We start from the raw sequence: 18819 nt of genomic DNA, 5'->3' as shown, positions 1-18819 counted from the left end.
TATGACTAACCAAAAAAAAGAAAAATTCTTGGGGGAAAATTAATCTCCTAATAATCTTGGCAAGGCACTGGTGGCTCACACTTGTAATCCTAACTAGCTGTTCAGAGGCTGAGATCTGAGGATCACATTTCAAAGCCAGCCGAGGCAGGAAAGTCCGTGAGACTCTTTTTTTTGGCCAGTCCTGGTGCTTGAACTCAGGGGCTGGGCATTTCTCCACAGCTTTTTTTGCTTAAAGCTAGCACTCTACCATTTGAGCCACAGCATCATTGCCACTTTTTCTGCTTATGTGGTACTGTGGAATTGAACCTGGGATTCACGCAATTTAGGCAAGCATTCTACCATTAAGCTACATTCCCTGCCCAGTCTGTCAGACTCTTACCTCCAAATAACCACCAGAGAAAACCAGAAGAGACACTGTGGCTCAAAACGGTAGACAACTTAGCCTTGAGCAAAAGATCTCAGGGACAGTGCCCAGGCTCTGAGTTGAAGCCCCATGACCAACAAACAAACACATTATATATAACTATAACCCCTCTGTATAATACCTTAACAATAAAATTAAAATAAATAAAAGAAAAAAGGATATATGTAACAGGAAGGAAGTTATAGCAGCTTCTACTCTTGATTATTCTGTGTTCATCTCAGTCAAAACAAATCTGATCTCTTCTTATTTTAATTAATGCCTGGTTCACTCTTCACCTATCAGCCTCAGATCTATGTAAGAAATTTTCTCTGGGGCTGGGAAGGTGGCTCAGTGGTAGAGTGCTTGCCTTGCATGCATGAAGCCCTGGGTTCGATTCCTCAGCACCACATAAACAGAAAAGGCCAGAAGTGGCACTGTGACTCAAAAGGTAGAGTGCTAACCTTGAGCTGAAGAGCTCAGGGACAGTGCCCAAGCCTAGAGTTCAAGCCCCACGACTGATGAAAAAAAATTTTTTTTTCTCCAACTTATCAGTCAAAACAATCACTTTTCTTTTTTTTTTTTTTTTTGTCAATCGTGGGGCCTGAACTCTGGGCCTGGGCACTATCCCAAAGCTCTTCAGCTCAAAGCTAGCGCTCTACCACCTGAGCTACAGTGCCACTTCCAGCTTTTTCTGCTTATGTGGTGCTGAGGAATTGAGCCCAGGGCCTCATGCATGCAAGGCAAACACTCTACCATTGAGCCACCCTCCCAGCCCCACAAGCACCTTTCTTACAGTTCCCTTTTAAGACTTGATAAGAAAATCAAAAGCTGTACAACCTATCTTGAAACTGTATGTCTGATTTTCTAATTTTTCAAGATCAATATTTCACATTAGCTTATAGACTTACTCCCTGAGTCTACTTTCAATGCTAAAATTTATAACGCCTGAATTTGCCTTCATATTTTTGTTGAATTGTTACTGAATAGGAGGAAATTTCAAATTAATATAGCCCAAGGTATTTATTAGGGAATATACTGTTTCTGAAGAAGTTACATACCTCTAGTGAGGTAAATATTCTCGAACCTAAGACAGCTGCTAAAATAGAAGTATTTACCTTTCGAACTACAATTGCATCATGGTTGAGATTCTCAACAAAAAATCGTATGGCACGAAGAGGTAACACTCGATCATCTCTTAAAAGCAGAGACAGGAGTCCAATGCCTATATGCTCAAATTTCCAGGGCCTGAAAAAGATGGGTAAAAGTCACAAAACCTATTGCTCATAAAACAACTTAAAAGCCTGCATTTGAAACAAATTGTAAGTTTCTCAAGAATTAAAATGTCTTTCAAAGGACACTGCTCTTATCTTCTCAAGCTCTCCCAGAGTCTTTAACACAAGAAGTATAAATTCCTTTTTTTTTTTTTCCTGTCTGCCAGTCCTGGGGCTTGAACTCTGGGCCTGGGCCACACCCTTGAGCTTCTTTTGCTCAAGACTAGCACTCTACCACTAGAGCCAAAGTGTCACTTCCAGCCTTTTCTGTTTATGTGATACTAAGGAATGGAACACAGGGCTTCATGAATACCAGGCAAGCACTCTACTACTAAACCACATTGCCAGCCCACCAAAGTATAAATTTCTATAAGTCATTATAGCCTTCCTAAGTAGAAAACTTCTATAACATTTAAAAAAATGCTCTGAAGTTTAAAATAACTTTTATACTTACAGATTTCTTTGCTCCACACCATCCAGCAAAGCATTTACCAGATTTTCATAGTTCCTTAAAAAAAAAAAAAAACAAATTTGAGAAGTACTGTTTTACTATAATACTATGACAAATATCAAATAATGTAATATAAATTCAAATTCCAGTCAAATTTACTCTCTATAAAAGATGAATTACCAGAGTAAAAAGCCCTAATAAAGAACAAGCTAGAAAGAACATAGATATGTAACTAAAGACTGGGAAACGAACAAGAAAGAGTAGGTATAGCAAGCAACTCAACAGTTTCTAAGTAGGCATTCAAAAGTAAAAAGAAAAATATTAAAAAACATTCTTATTTATAAAGACATTTGGAAAATAAGTTTGACAGGGGAGCCTGGTACTTATAGACTGCTGAGTACTCAAGAGGCAGAGGCAGGATGAACGCTTCAGCCCAGGAGTCATAGGCCAGTACAGACAGTGTAGTGAAACTGGTCATAAACAAGCCAGCCTCCAGGAAAGACATTTTAGAAGTGGGGCATGGGTGGCTTACGCCTGTAATCCTAGTTAGTCAGGTGGTGAGATCTGAGGATCACGGTTCAAAACCAGCCTAGGCAGGAAAGTCTGTAAGACTCTCATTTCCAATAGAAAGTCAGAAGTGGCACTGTGGCTCAAGTGGAAGACCATTAGTCTTGAGCAGAGAGAGAATCAAGGACAGTGCTCAGGACCTGAGTTCAAGCCCCAGGACAAGTTTAAAAAAACTACAACAACAACAACAACAACAAAAGATATATCAGAAAACACTAAGTGGCCAAAATCATATAGTAAAGCAATAGTCAATAAGGCAAAACCAAAACTGAATTAGGAAGGCTTCTACTAGAGTATCAGCACTAAACTGCTTTGTTCCTTAAAAACATGAAAACAGTTTAACTAATACCTTGGTAACAAATCTGAGAGGTCATAATGATAAGTTATATGTTATATAAAGTGATATGTGTTGAACCTGAATGTAGGATTCAATGTCTGAGATGTATCAGTTATACTGTCTGATGTGTTGCTATCTAAAAATATCAAACACAACTCACATTGAAAAAAGATACAATATAAAAATAACATATTAAGATATATTTTCTACTTCCAAAGCTAAAAAAGTGAAATTCGGAGGTTTGTGATACATTATCTCTCAATCTTCTTGCATTCTTTTTCCTTTTTGCATTTTCTCAGGTCAATAGGTAAAAACCAATAAATAATAAAGTACATCTATATTTTACCATTATTTAAAACTTGCTAAGTACAACATTTATTTTAGCAGATCACTCATTAATTAATTACCTTAGGGCATCAGCATTCTTTTCTTGCTGGCGTTTAAGTCCTTCTTGAATTGTTTCTGGGCTGAGAAATGTCTGGTTAACCGAAGGATGTTTTGACTGTTGAAGTAGTTTCGCTATTTCAACACATGACTTTGGAATCTTATTAAGAAAAAAGCAGATTAAAAAACATAAAGAGCTATGATATATAACACAGATTGTTGTTTGGATAAATAAAGGCTCTCATATTGAAGGCTTGGTGTACAGTATGTGTTCAGAAGCAGTCTTTGGGGAAGCAATCTCATCATGAAAGATCTTCATTATGGGTCAAAACAATGATGAATATGACTCAACTTTTGAAAGGTGATAAGGCTATAGAAAGTAGGGCCTAGTTAGAGGAAGATGTTGAGGATGTGCCTTTAGTAGGTATTATCTTGGCTCTGGCCCCTTCCTGTTACTCTTCTCTGCTTCCTTGCATTGATACACTTCTGCTGCCATTATTTTTTGCCTTACCTTATACTTAAGGTGACAGATATAAAGGATCAAGACATAAAACCTCTGAAACTGTTAAGCCCAAATAAATCTTTTCTCCCTTAATTAGGCATTAATTATAGTGATGAAAGATCTAATATAAAGATGAGGCTTAAAAATTTTATGCTAAGAGGCCAGACACAAAAGAGCACTTATACCGATTCCATTTATAAAATGTCCATTAATGGGCAAATTCATACAGACAGAATTGTTTGTTTGCAGAGGTTAAGAGTGTTGGGGAATAATGTGGGATTCAGGTTTATTTTTAGTTGATAAAGATTTGGAATTAAAGTGATTATGGTTAGATAACTGTCAATATATTAGGAGCAACATGTAGGTATACAATTATGTATTAGGTGGATGAGGTTTGTGGGAATTATATCTCAAATAAAATATTTTTAAAATATTTAATTAAATGATACATTGCAATACAATGAATTCTTTATGATGATTTTTCTGGGTCCTGATACTATGGCTTGAACACAGGACCTTGTCCTTTCCCTAAGTTTTTTTTTTTTTTTTGCTAAGGCTAGCGTGCTCTACCACTTGAGCCACACATCTACTTCCTACTTATTTCACAATAAGTGTCTCTTGATTTTTTTCTGCCCTCTTTGATTCCAAACTTTGACTTTCAGTTCTTCTGAGCAACTAGGATTACAAGCATGAGCCAACAGTGCCTGGCTAACAATAACAATGTCTTTTAAACCAAGGAGGAGATGAAAACTGTAATCATTTTAGGAAAGACGGAGATTCAACTACTCTTATTCTGTCCATTCTGACATGGTAATGGTGTGACTACATATGAAAATTTTTAGATGACCTGCTATCTCTCCATTTGAGAATCACTGAATTTTAATATTATTACTTATCTCTTTCATTTATTAAATCATCCGAATATTCTGCACTCTAAATTATAAACCCAATACCCAGTAGGTTGTGACTTTATCTAGTATGGCTATCTTCCTAATATACACTTTTGAAAAAATGTGCCATTAACATTCATTGAACAATGGTAAATAAAACTGATATTAACCCAATTATGGACTCTGGTTCTTTGAAGGACAAGCTCAAATTTACTATTCTACTCTTATCTGTAATATTCACCAAAAAAACAGAAATGGTAAGAGAAAACTAACACCTGTTTTAGAAATCATTAAAAAGGTCAACAATATTGTTATTAAAATGAAAAGGACATGAAAAATAAAAGGCATTTCAACAAGGTAGCATTTTCATTAAAACTGAAAGTATTTGCTTACTGTAAAGTCCAAGCCAATTGTTTCATATTGCCTATGAATCTTTTCTGCAAGGTCATCAAACAGCCTCACTATTGATGGCTTTTCCAAAGACATTGCTTGGCTAAGCCCTGAAGAAACAATTGCTGGCCAAGTCTGCACAATACAGTCCCAATCATGAAGGTTTGCCAAGCACACTCCACTGTGATTTCCAAGGAGACAATACAAGGCACCCTGAAGAAAAAAAAAAAAAGTTAAATAATTTGGAAAATAAGAGGCAAGATTTAGTTGTTACCTATGGATCCACATCCACAATGTACACTTAACTATACCTGATACTTGGGTTTATAAAACAGGTTAACTTTTTTTTTCTTCTTTTTTAGAAACCTGAACTTGACAGTTAAGTAAGTGATATCCAGCAATTTGGAAAGGGTTTGCTAATACAATAGCAATTAGTAAGATAATACACAAAAAAATAATTATTTTTTTAAATGAGTTTTTCAACCAAACATAAAGGGCATGGAACATACCATTCAATATGTTATGGAACACAGCCTGAAATTACTATTTAATAATTTGCCTAGAGCTGGGAGCTGGTGGCTCATGCCCGTTATCCGATTAACCATCAGAAATTAACCATCAGAAAACCAAAACTGGCACTGTGGCTCAAAGTGGTAGAGCACTAGCCTTGAGTGAAAAAGCTCAGAGACAGTACTCAGGTCCTAAGTTCAAGCCCCACAACTGACCAAAAAATAATTATAATAATAATTTGCCTAGGGCTAACAAGTTTGACAAGAAATCTACTTTTTTTTTTTTTGGGTCCGGTCGTGGGGCCTGAACTCTGGGCCTGGGTGCTGTCCCTCAGCTCTTCAACTCAAGGCTAGCACTCTACCACTTGAGCCACAGCGCCACTTCCGGCTTTTTTCTTATGTGGTGCTGAGGAATCAAACCCAGAGCCTCGAGCATGCAAGGCAAGTGCTCTACCACTGAGCCACCTCTTCCCAGCCCCAGAAATCTACTTATTACCTTACTTATGTAACTGTAACCCCCTATATATCACCTTGACAATAAAAAGAGAAAAAAAGTAATTTCCCTAGTATTTTACTAAGTATATTACTTAATTATACTCTGTACTTTCTACCCATGGAAGTTTAATCAGAATGATGTTGGTGATACTGGGTATACTCTTTAAGATATCTCCCCTTATTAAAAAATAAAAATAGCTATTAATATCAAAACACTATCATTTGTGGAAAACCTAATTTAACTTCATTTCAATTTGAATTCTTCCCCAACCTGTATTCTACTCTTCTCTATATGCGCTCTCCACAATGTTACTTGGCAACCTTGATTTTGGGGACCTAAATAGTTTTTCATTTGATGGTATGGAGGCTTGAATTCCTAGATAAGTAAATACTAGAGCCACATCTCCAGTACTGATATTTTGTGTGTGTCGGGTCGGGGTGGGGGGGTCATTCACAGTGGGCACTCTACAACTTGAGCCGTACTTCCCATCTAGTATTTCACTGGTTAAAGATGTAGACTTTTCTGCACAGGCTGGCCATCTTTCCTTGGTCCTCAGATCTTAGCCTCCTGAATAACTAGGATTACAGGCATGAGTCATTGTCACTGGGCTGCACATTCGTCCTACCTAGGCAAAATATTTTCAGGAAGCAAAGATTTCCCTGAGGAAAAAAGTTGAGCACTTGTGGCTGAATAGTCTGCCTGACCCATGACAAAGAGGCAGAAAAAACCAAAAAAGTTCTAAGTAGTATAATCAGTAAGACAGCCAAGACAGGAAGAAATGTTTTAAGTTTAAGCAACTGCATGAAAGCTTATATAATTAGACCAGAAAAGGAAAAAAATGACAAAAGACAAAGAATAGAGAGGCAATAGAACCTGGGCAGATACACTGCTTTTATCACCAGAGAGAAATAAATTAAGATTTATTAAGGAGATCCAATGGAGAGCTGGTAAATGAATATGAAGAGACTGAAAAACAAAGGCATTTACTACTAAGCTTCTAGAATGAACAACTGGTCATTTGGTGCTTTAGAAAGAGAGAACAGGGTCAATTTGAGCATACTGAATTCTAGAGACAGTGTCTAGAAGGTGGTTAGACATAGATACTGAAGTTTAAGGACCACCTTTCCATGTATATTAATAATAGTTAAAATCTTTGGCTATGGGATGGAGAGCCTAGGAGTTATGTAAGAGGACCAAGGCACAAGTATTGAGAGGCTCTTTTTGAAGCCAAGCAGAGCAAGACACAATGGCACAAACCCATAGATGCCTATTTGAGAAGCTTGGCAGGATGATCAAGAGCCTAGAAGTTAGGACACCAGTCTGGACAAATATGAAAAGACCCCATCTCAAAACAGCTGGGTGCCAGTGGCTCATGCTACTGGGAAGCTGAAATCTGAGGATCATGAACACAAACATATAAATGAAGGGAGGGAGGGAGAGATACGGACAGAGGGTACCAGTAGCCATGTAGAAGATCTGAGATGGAGAGATCAAAAGGCAAGGGAGAATTAAAATGAGTAATAAATATCATTTCTTAATTAGCTTATAAGCAGAGACCAGTAACTATATAGCCTAGATTTAGTTACTTGGTTTTATGAGTAATCATGTCCATTCTTTTATGGCTGTTCTCATGCTGCATTGGCACCAAAGAGTAGCTGGCACAGCAACTAAAAGTCCCACTATATATTTTTATTTCTTTATAGAAAAGGTTTGTTGACCCTCAGTACTGACTGTTATAGTCAGTAGGACTAGATTATTGGATAGAATGTAGTCGACCTTTCTGTCTATGTGTGTATATGTCCTGGGGCCTAGTCACTGTCCTTGAGCTTCTTTTGCTCAAGACTAATGCTCTATCATTTGAGCCACAGCACCACATATAACTTTTTCTGAGTAGTTTGTTGGAAATAAGAGTCTCATGAACTTTTCAGCTTGAGCTGGTTTCAAAACATGATCCTCAGATCTCAGCTTCCTGAATAACTAGGATTATAAGCATGTCTCACCAGAGCCCAGCTTGTAGTTGACATTTTTGTGAATGTTTTATATGGATAAAATTAAAGAGTTCAAATAAGATGAAAATTGAAAAATAGTAGCTGGCTGCAGCAATTCTCATGCACATAATCCAGCTATTTAGGAAGCTAAGACTGCTGAGACTGGAGTTTGGGGTCAATCTGGGCAGAAATAAAACTCTCCAGATCCTTAGTCAACCAAAAGCTGAAAGTCATGGTGCATGCTTGTCATCCTAGTTACCCAGCATAAGTAGCTATATCACCTATTTCCCATAATAAGAATCACAAACATGAGAGTAAACAATTAGGGAGAAGAAGAAAAAAAGACTATCCTTGTTTAAAGATGTACTGTTATCTTTAACTTACTTTGAGTTACATTTATAAAATAAGATTGGTGGATAGCTATTTGATAAAGCAAGTGTGACAATATCTGCAATACAGAATCTGAAAATCTCTTTTAAGCAGAATTTTACTACAGAATTCTTTCAATATTTCTATGTGTTTGAAACTTGTCATAGTGAAACTGAAACACATGTACCTTGAATTGTTGTTGTGTGACATCTTGTCTACCCGGCCGTAAGAACTCCAAAACCAAGGGAATGATATCTCTACAACAGAAGTTATATGCTCCCAAGGCAGCAAAAAAAGTTTGCTGAGCCTTATTTCTGACCTAGAGAAAAGTATTAAAAAGCAAAAGATTCTCATTAAATAGCAGACAAACTACAAAAAAAATCCTAATTATGAAAACAAAGTGACAATATTTTTCTAATCAACCAAAAAATATATCACAATTACTAAAAAGTGGGCAAATAATTAACAAAAATAAAGCACAATATCACTAATCATATGCATGGTTTAGGTTACACTACTTCTTATAAAAGGGAGCTTGAATGTAACTGATAAGCATTTGTTTGATAACATAGCTAAGAGGCAGCAGACTATTTAACATTTATTGAGTTATTTCTTGATAACAGTCACATTTATTCTGTCTATGCAAAGACATTTACTATACAGATAGACTAATTGATTACATTATAAATTATTTCTTTTTCTAGTTCTCTGTGCTTGGATATAGTCTTAGCCTACCTTAAAGAACGGACCCCTACAAGTATGGTAGCAGCTTCTGAAAGCAAAGCATAATGCATAGGAAGAATGATAGGGTCTTCAGAGTAGTAATCTTTAAGATCTCACCAAATCAAGTGGCAATAGTATCATACTAGCATTATTTCTCAAATTTAAACAAATATTCAATTGAAGATAGCAAACTTGCATTTATATTATTTCTTTTAATTGAAATATTTGAAATTTGAAAGGTCCTTTCAATGCTAATGAGTTAGAAAAAAGAAGCCTAGATTTTATTTTTTTGGCCATCCTGGGGCTTGAACTCAGGGGCTGGGCACTGTCCCTAAGCTTCTTTTGCTCAAGGCTAGCACTCTACCACTTGAGCCACAGCACCACTTCCGGTTTTTTCTGTTTATATGGTACTGAGAAATCAAACCCAGGTCTTCATGCATGCTAGGCAAGCACTCTACCACTAAGCCACATTCCCAGCCAAAACCCTAGATTTTTGTTTTTATTCTTTTACTTTCTTGCTGTGCAAACTATACAAGGGCATTTTTTTCTAATTAGCTTACATTATTTGTGGGAAGGATTTCAGCATTATCTCCATACATTTATACTATATTCCAATCAATCTCACCCTATGGGAGAGACTTACAGACTCCTTATTAAAATGGGGTATTTAAATTTTAAATTGCATGTAATAAAAGGAGAGAAGTGTTGGATAAACCTTACCTGACTGTATGAACTTGTAGATAATCGAAGAAGATCTCTGATCATATCTTGATGAACTCTTTTATATTCACAACCTTCAACAGTTAGTGTACGTAGCTAAGAAAAAATGTAAATCAGATCTCAAAGTGTTTACTGAAAGTTCATTTAATTATGAAAATTATAACTACACAGCCAGCATTTTACGTAGATTACTGTGATTAAAAAGATGTTTACCTCATGCTGTAACATTACTCTGTCAATCAATAGTGCTCTGATATGCTGCTTTTTCCCATGGAGCTAGAAAACAAAGTAGAATTTCAAAGACCATCTATGTATGGCTACTGAGTACTGCTGGTATTTCATTCATTCTACAACCATCAGTTTTACATTTTAAAATATCGTGTCTCAATTAAAATAGTAACAGAAAACATGCTCTTTTCTGATAAGGAGTTTTTGAATATACAATTTCTTAATCTCCTTGCCCTTTTATATTCCCCGTGTCTAAAATATTTAGCACTATTAACAGTCAACCTTTATAAAGTCAACTTCAGTAAAAGTGCCCTGTATAAGAAGAGCTATTTATGCTCTTCTGTACAGTTTCTTCTGTGTTCCCAGATAAGGTTGGAAACGTAAGATGTATTTTCTTATATTTGTATAACATTCACGCCAATAGACAATTCCTATTTTCAATTTTTTTACATTTTTGAAGACAGCCTAAATGCTCTTGTCCAAAATCTCATTGAGAGTTCAGAGATGATCATGCAAAGTGACAGATGATTTTGCCTAAGTAAAATATATCTTTTCTAAGATTTATTTGATCCATACTATTTTTACTTACAGGTAAATTTCTCTTTATAAAAAACTATTTTCCAAGTCAGGAATATTTTCCAAATTTTATGTATCTTTTAAAAAATATTATTTCAAACTTTTATGTGAAAATACTGACCCGATTTTCCATTGATTTCTTTACTAAGTTAAAACTTTTCCACCGGGAGTCAAATTCATGCTTATGAGATCCTTGGAATTGCAAAAGGTCTCCAATAATCTGTGTCAAATAATTTCAAATTTTATTTTACATGTCATCAAGTCAAGCCCAATAATATTAATAATTATGGAACTATAAAATGACAATTATACCTTTATGATAAGAAACAATGACTTGGTATCATCTTCTGAATTGTCAAGTATATGATCTACAATGGTTGAAAAAAAAACTAGTTCAAATATTTTGAATTACTATATGAATTGCAATCTATTACTTAAGAAACAATGCTCCAAATTCTCACGATGTAAAATGAAAAATGTTAAATAGGTAAGTTAAATGCACATATATACTTTATATACTTACTAAGAAGCTTCCTTATGACCCTAGCAATTACTTCCCGGTGGTTCTCTCTGGATGTATCTAGTTAAAAAAAAAAAAAAATAGGAAAGACCGTTTACACACTTTATGCTCCTCAGGTTACTAATGTTTACATATCAATAGCTTATGTATAGAAAGGATAAAAAAACCCAAGGGTTGGAAGGGAAGGTCATGCATTTTTGTTCTTTTTTCCTCTTCATCTAAGTTGATTCAGTGACTAGGCACTAGATTAGAATTAACTTCCAAAACCTATACTTTTATTATGCTGGATCTGGAGGAGGTACACATTCAAGATTCCAGCAATATGGAATCAGCAGGATGGTAGGTTTCAGGTTATCATGTGGGCTATAACAAGATCTTCTCTCAAAAAATAGCTACCAAGGGGCTGGGAAGGTGGCTCAGTGGTAGAGCGCTTGCCTTGCATGCATGAGGCCCTGTGTTCGATTCCTCAGCACCACATAAGAAAAAAGCCGAAGTGGCGCTGTGGTTCAAGTGGTAGCGCGCTAGCCTTGAGCTGAAGAGCTGAGGGACAGCGCCCAGGCCCAGAGTTCAGGCCCCACGACCGGACCCCCCCCAAAAAAAAAAAAATAGCTACCAAGGCTGGGAAAGTGTCTTAGTGGTAGAGTGCTTGCCTAGCATGCATGAAGCCCTGGGTTTGATTTCTCAGTACCACATAAACAGAAAAAGCCAGAAGTGGCTATGTGGCTCAAGTAGTAGAGTGCTAGCCTTGAGCAAAAGAAGCTCAGAGACAGTGCCCAGGCCCTGAGTTCAAGCCCCAGGATGGGGGGGGGGGGGGGGGGGGGGGGAAGGTAACAAAACCATAAAATAAAATAAAATGGTTAGTTTAAAATTTTTCCTGTGCAGGCAAAAAGAAGATACTGCTGGGCACTGGTGGCTCACACCTATAATCCTACTTACTCAGGAGGCTGAGATCTAAGGATCACAGTTTGAAGCCAGCCTGGGCAGCAAAGTCTTTGATACTCTTATCTCCAATGAACAACTAAAAAACCAGAAGTGATGCTGTAGCTCAAAGTCTAGCTAGCCTTGAGTTTAAATGCTTAGGGGCAACTCCCAGGCCCTAAAAACCACAAGACTATTCCCCTACCCCCAAGAAAGAGATACTACCATTGACAACATTTCAAAAACTCTAGTGGTCAGAAATGCACAGTTAAATAGTTACAGGAAACTCAAATCAAGCAATAAATGTATAAAACTAGTTAAACATGAATAAATAATTCTATGCATTAGCGCTTAATGTATATAACTAATTCTACTGTTAATCCACCAATAAGGAAGTGTGCTTAAGTTTCTATAAATGTTAGGTTCAGATTAAATTAAATTAGCATAATGCAATGTTCCTTATATTTTACTATTGAATTACATTCTCAGCCCTGTTTCATGTAAGAATCGAATTGAAGTGGTTGGGTTATATAGCTCAGTGCTAGAGCAGCTGCCCATCATACAAAAGGTGCCCAGTCAGTACCCACTACCACATCTTGAAAAATAAAATTTAACTCATTATGATAGACCTATACAATATATAGAGATCATCAGAACAGAGGGGTTATATTTTCATTCACATCAAATACAAAGCATTGATCCTGAAAGAATTTAACCACAAAGAAACCTAAGATGCAGTACAGCCTACCTCTGCACATAAAAATGCCTAAGTTGAGTAACCCAACTGCTATCTTTCAAAAAAAATTTTAGGGCTGGGAATGTGGCTTAAGTGGTACAGTGCTACCCTTGAGGAAAAGTAATTCAGGCACAGCACCCAGGCCCTGAGTTCAAGCCCCAGGACTAGCAAAAAAACAAAAATATTAAAAAATTATAGATATTAAAATAGCCAAAAATTATTACTGTGTAACTGATTCACTTAGAGTCCAGAAAAATCCAAACTACAAACCTATTCTTTAATCCTTATAGAATGTTATAAATAATCCACACAGATTTACACAGATTAAGATTCGCATACCATATTCAAGCCCAGTATACAATTTTGTTTCCTCCAAGGACACCATACTTGGTACCCTGTATAAAAACAAGAGTGCTTACATTTATTAATAATATCAATACAAGAAACAGAAAGGAAATGTCTGTTAGAATGTTTAAACTAAACAAAGATAGCGCTGCTCTTGTAACAAACAGATTTCCGATCTTCAGTGCTTCAATATTTCTGAAGATTAATGTTATGTGTTTAACATTACTGCTTAAAGAAAATGTTAATTTGGTGTCCTTAGAGGTGATTCATTCAATTCTCAACAAAAATTCAAAAGTAAAAATTTAAGCCAATGACTTAATAACATTTACACATTCATACAAAGAGAATCTGGCTTTATAACTATAATTATAGGTAAAATGCAGTCATATTCTACTAAAGCACATAGAGTAGATAGTTTTTAAAGATAATTATGACCCATTTATCTTTAAACCAGAAAAATGGATCTCGCATAATACTTGTAGTAAAATACAATTGATTTTGAGAAAAAAAAATCAATGCAAAAATTCCACATTTTTTAATTTAATCAGCCACAAAGAAGTATGTTACCACAATCAGACGCAGCAATTTAAATTCATTTAAAAGAAGGTTAAAAGAAACCTTCTGAGTAAGAACAGAGTTCATAGAAGAAGATATATATATATGTATATATATATATGCCTGAAATATATATTTTCTTCAATGAAATATATACTTCAGTTTCTAGCACTATTTCAAACTATGAGGTTCTGTTTTTATATTAAGAGATGATACTTTCTAAGAAGAGGAACATGGCACAAGTGCCAAGCAAAGGTAAGGTAAGCAGATCCAATACAGGCTAATTTACTGTATTATTATTACTGATCACTAACCAACTGTACAGCACTTATAATGAAGCACTGTTTTTAAATCAAGTACCCCATCTTGATGATATCCTCCAAGGTAAATGAATTAAATGAGTTATTGCTATCTTAATTTTTCACAGTTACATATCCTTATAATACTTAGCTAAATAATTGATAGTAACATGATGATCACTAAAAGGCTACTTCAGTGATCATGGGTTACTTAGCTATGTTTCTCACCATAATTCAGTGAATGGGTAAGTTTCAAAACCAAGCCTATAAAGTATAAACAGGGAAATGGTTTTCTTCTACTAATTTACTTGATGCCTTGTTAATATTTCTTTTTTTTTTGGGGGGGGGGGGGAGCGGGGGGCGTAGTAAGGCCTGAACTCTGGGCCTGGATGCTGTCTTCAGCTCAAGGCTAGCGCTCTACCACTTGAGCCACAGCACCACTTCTGGCTTTTTCTGCTTATGTGGTGCTGAGGAATCGAACCTAGGGCCTCATACATGCAAAGCAAGCACTCTATCACTGAGTCACTTTCCCAGTCCCACTTGTTAATATTTTATAGTATAAAATGCTAATTTGCTTTTTAGATTTTTTTTCTTAAAATTGGTTTTCATTCTACAAAGTTTCAACCTGTGGTAACAGCTTGCAAATTAAAGTATCTTCTAAATTCTGTATTATTAAAAATACCTAGGTATCCAAAATCTTGTTTTTAAAGAACTAAACCAGATTTCAAAATCCCTATTGCAATTGGAGAGAAAAATACATTGTATTTGAAGAATAATGAGGATAAAACATAAGGAAGTACTACCGCTCTTTCTTATAGAGCCTGGCAAGTGCTTGCTATGAGCTGCTATAGAACAGATGGCTCCTCACTGCTGCTACAAGCATTAGTTGTATTTACCCAGTTCATACCTAGTACCATAATAATATTAAATCAAGCATCAATTTTAATTAGACACACTACTCTTATAAGTAAGATTAAAAAGCAAGCTGTGTACCCAATTATTTTTCATAATGTTTACTGTATAAAGACTGACTTTATGCTCTGGATATTTTTTTGTTTTATATATACATTATATGGCTCTAGAAGTACCAATCATACTATAATCAAAGCCTAGGCACCGTTCCAAAGCTCTTTTCACTCAAGGCTGGCTCTCTACCACTTAAGCCCCAGCTCAGCTTCCTATTTTTTAATTGGAGATAAGAATCTCACAGTTTTCCTGCTTAGGCTGACTTCTAACCTCAATCCTCAGATCCCATCCTCCTGAGAAGCTAGGAGTCATTAGCAACAGCTTGATGCTAATTTCTTAAACTCAGGTGTCACTGTGAATTGCCTTCCTATTTCAAAATTCAAGATTATCATTTATTCTATTTAAAAAGCTACTGCTGTGTATAAAGGTTTGAATTATCAACTAATGCATTAAAATAAAAATGATTTATCCCTTTCTGGTTAGATCCTTAATTTTTTTACTTCCCATTCATGCTGATTTGAGTCAACTTTAATTTGATCTTTTCATATCTATTAAAATTGAGGGCCTTGGGCTTGCTAGGCTGGCATTCTACTGCCTTGGTCATGGTTCTACATATAAGCTAATGGTTTTCTTTGAAAAAAAAAAATCCCTATACACTATCCAAGGAAGAATAACTCTTTGTGGCTACCTTACAAAACTACATATGACCAGGCTACACTCAATAATATCTTTTAGAACTTTTAGTTATGTATGTAAGCTAAGCTATTGAATAGACTTGAGATGCGATCAACACTTATAGATCTAAGTTCTGCCTAAAAGCTATAGTACCAATATCTATAATGTACATCAAATACCATCATTTCTCCCTTCAGGTGAAATTCATCCTACCCATTCACTTGTTCATTCATTTTACATGTTACCATTTAACCTGAGAACTAAATGCAAGTCAGCAATAAAACATACTGTAAATAAGTCTGAGCAATACAACATATTTAAATAATTTCACCCACACAATCACAATAATAATGAAGTTAAGTCAAGCTTTACCATCTAGATAGCTCCAGAACACCTAACTTATTTTTTTTTAAAGTGTTAAGTATCTGTGCAACTGAAAAGATCTGTGAACTTGCCACTAATGATGTGCCATTTGTATCACTAGATGGCAGTCTTTACACTTGGAGAACTGAAAATAATAAAGTAGGAAAGAGGATGGTAAAAACCAAGAAAATAGTAACATAAATGAAAAAAACACAATACAAACTAAACATGCAAATGAAGACTATGTGAATTATCACATAACAAGTACAGCCAATAATATAGAATTTTTCCACATGGAAGAACATCCTGTCCTTTCCAATAACCAGTACTTCCCTATCCCAATGAAAACACAGAAGACATAAAATCAAGACACTAAAAAGTCCCTCCCATCAACAAGAAACAATTTCAGAAGAAATGATTGGCCTATTTCTGTGTGTTATTATCCAATTCAATAAGCTGGCTCTTAGTCTACCATGTGACCAAAGGGTTGCTAAGAGAAATTTTATAAACCACTAGACTTAAAATTAACCTTGAGAACAAAATCAATTTTATGTCTGACACATAAGCTTTTAAAAATCAGTGAGAACAGTCAGAACGTGAAATAAGGAGAAAACAGGGTTACTCACCGTGGAGTAGTAACTGTTTCCTTTTCTGTGTGCAGCTTCCCCAGCAGAGCTGGGTAGTTTCCTGGAGGTGCCAAGAGAGGTTAGCTAGCCCTGCCCCTCATTGCATTATGCAACACATCCTTTCACATATCAATGAAATGGTCTATTAGACCTTAAGAATTTTCTGGAGTGAAAAGTTAGTAAAATCTGAGATCCTAAGAATATTTAACAGATCTGAGGAAAGGGGCACAAAGAAGTATTTTGAATGAAAAATGGTGACTCCTCTACCTTGAGTAACCCTGTTTTGTAAATGTTAAGTTTTTTGTGTCCTATGATAGCTGGTTAGACCTAGATTATAGAGAAAGTGGACTGAAAAAGGGAGAAGTTGAAGACTTCAGGATTAAAACCAAGTTTCTAAATTTCTGTATAACCCTGGAAGAATAAACTCCAACTTCCATATCTATAAAGGTTAAAATATGAGAACTATAGTACACACAATCTCAAAACATTAACTTAAGTCCCAAGAATAAAAGAAGAAAATTCCATTTTAAAATTCATTCAGTAACCTATGGTATCTGAAAAAATTGCTTAAAATTTAAATTGTTTAAAGTTCTGTTTTAAACATTTTTATCCTTAATTACCCTCATAATACCCATACTTTGACACTGTGAAATTTATATTAAGTACAAGTATTTACCAGCCCAAAAGTACAAGTATACTTATAGGTAGATCATTACTTTTACGCTTAGGAGTTAGGTTTTTATACTTGTCAATCTCTAATCATATAGCACAGAATATAGGCTTTCACATTTGGTAGCCATTTCTCTAACAATGAGATTAAGATTATCACATACAGTTTATTAGAAACTAAGTTAGATCTTCCCACAGGAAAACACAGTAGTACATTCACTCAGCTTCTAAGTTTTCACCGTTTTCACAGAAGATCAACATTGTACTATCAATACATACACAAAGCAAATTCAATACTGAGTTACCTTACTGAAAATATAAGACTACTATGAAAACGCCTAAGTTAAAATTTGAAATACTAGGGGCTGGGAAGGTGGCTCAGTGGTAGAACGCATGCCTTGCATGCCAGAGGCCCTTGGGTTCGATTCCTCAGCACCACATAAGCAAAAAGAAAAAAGCTGGAAGTGGTGCTGTGGCTCAAGTGGTAGAGCGCTAGCCTTGAGCTGAAGAGCTGAGGGACAGCGCTCAGGCCTCATGACCGGACCCCCCAAAAAAACAAAAAAACCCACAAAATTTGAAATACTATTTGAAATAATATATAATGCTCCAAGCAGTTTAGAATCTGAGACCATGAATCTCATAATAATGTCTCACGATTCCATAATCAAATTGTTATCAGCAAGATGTATTTCCTCAAATAGCTTAAACATTTCACTAAAGCTCTCATCAAAAAAGTATGCAGGGTCAGCCTCAGATTTGATCCTTTACTTTCTCATCTAGTGTATTTTCCTCTAGTTCCTTTGGAGTAACTAATACCCTAAGTAATGTTTTAACTTATTGATATTCTCTCTTGCCTTATTTTGCAGATATTCTTTCTTCACAGTAGGAGTAAAGACCACAGAGCAACAGAGTCATCAATTTAAATTATTTTGTTTTCTCAAGGCAATTTCAATTTAGAATATTATTACCCTTACCGCACTACCAAAAATAAGCATTTTAGGAAATCTATGTTATTAGTTTATTATTCCTTGGTGAAAATTAATGTGTCTTCTGCAAAAGAAGGAATACTACACATAGGAATTTAATGAAAAGCCACATTTTGCAAAAATAAATTTTCAGATAAAGGTGACAGAAGTTATAAACTGAAAAGAATTCTGTTAGAACTACTGACAAAGCTGGGCACTGGTGGCTCACACCTATAATCCTAGATTACTCAGGATGCTAAGATCTGAGGATCATAGTTCAAAGCCAGCCCAGGCAGGAAAGTCAGTGAGACTCTTATCTTGAATTAACCACCAGAAAATCAGAAGTAGATCTGTGGCTCAAAGAGGCAGATTGCTTGC

The 18819-nt window shown here is 35.6% G+C and overlaps 1 protein-coding gene across 1 annotated transcript in view; it reads right to left on the bottom strand.

Moving 5' to 3' along the window:
• Positions 1 to 18819, bottom strand: part of Psme4 (proteasome activator subunit 4) — a 102446-nt gene that overhangs the window by 32250 nt on the left and 51377 nt on the right. Inside the window, exons 21-31 of the mRNA XM_042691131.1 lie at positions 13318 to 13373; positions 11328 to 11384; positions 11117 to 11172; positions 10926 to 11024; positions 10214 to 10276; positions 10001 to 10096; positions 8745 to 8876; positions 5199 to 5408; positions 3437 to 3573; positions 2129 to 2182; positions 1519 to 1648 (exon numbers count right to left, since the gene is read on the bottom strand). Coding sequence (XP_042547065.1) covers positions 1519 to 1648; positions 2129 to 2182; positions 3437 to 3573; positions 5199 to 5408; positions 8745 to 8876; positions 10001 to 10096; positions 10214 to 10276; positions 10926 to 11024; positions 11117 to 11172; positions 11328 to 11384; positions 13318 to 13373 — 1090 coding nt within the window. The remainder of the gene's footprint in view (positions 1 to 1518; positions 1649 to 2128; positions 2183 to 3436; positions 3574 to 5198; positions 5409 to 8744; positions 8877 to 10000; positions 10097 to 10213; positions 10277 to 10925; positions 11025 to 11116; positions 11173 to 11327; positions 11385 to 13317; positions 13374 to 18819) is intronic.

The sequence above is a fragment of the Dipodomys spectabilis genome, unplaced genomic scaffold, assembly GCF_019054845.1.
Source record: "Dipodomys spectabilis isolate Male_0828 unplaced genomic scaffold, ASM1905484v1 ptg000141l, whole genome shotgun sequence".
Lineage (NCBI taxonomy): Eukaryota > Metazoa > Chordata > Mammalia > Rodentia > Heteromyidae > Dipodomys > Dipodomys spectabilis.
Note: the sequence above shows the minus strand (reverse complement) of the source record. Positions and strands in the feature narration are given on the sequence as shown.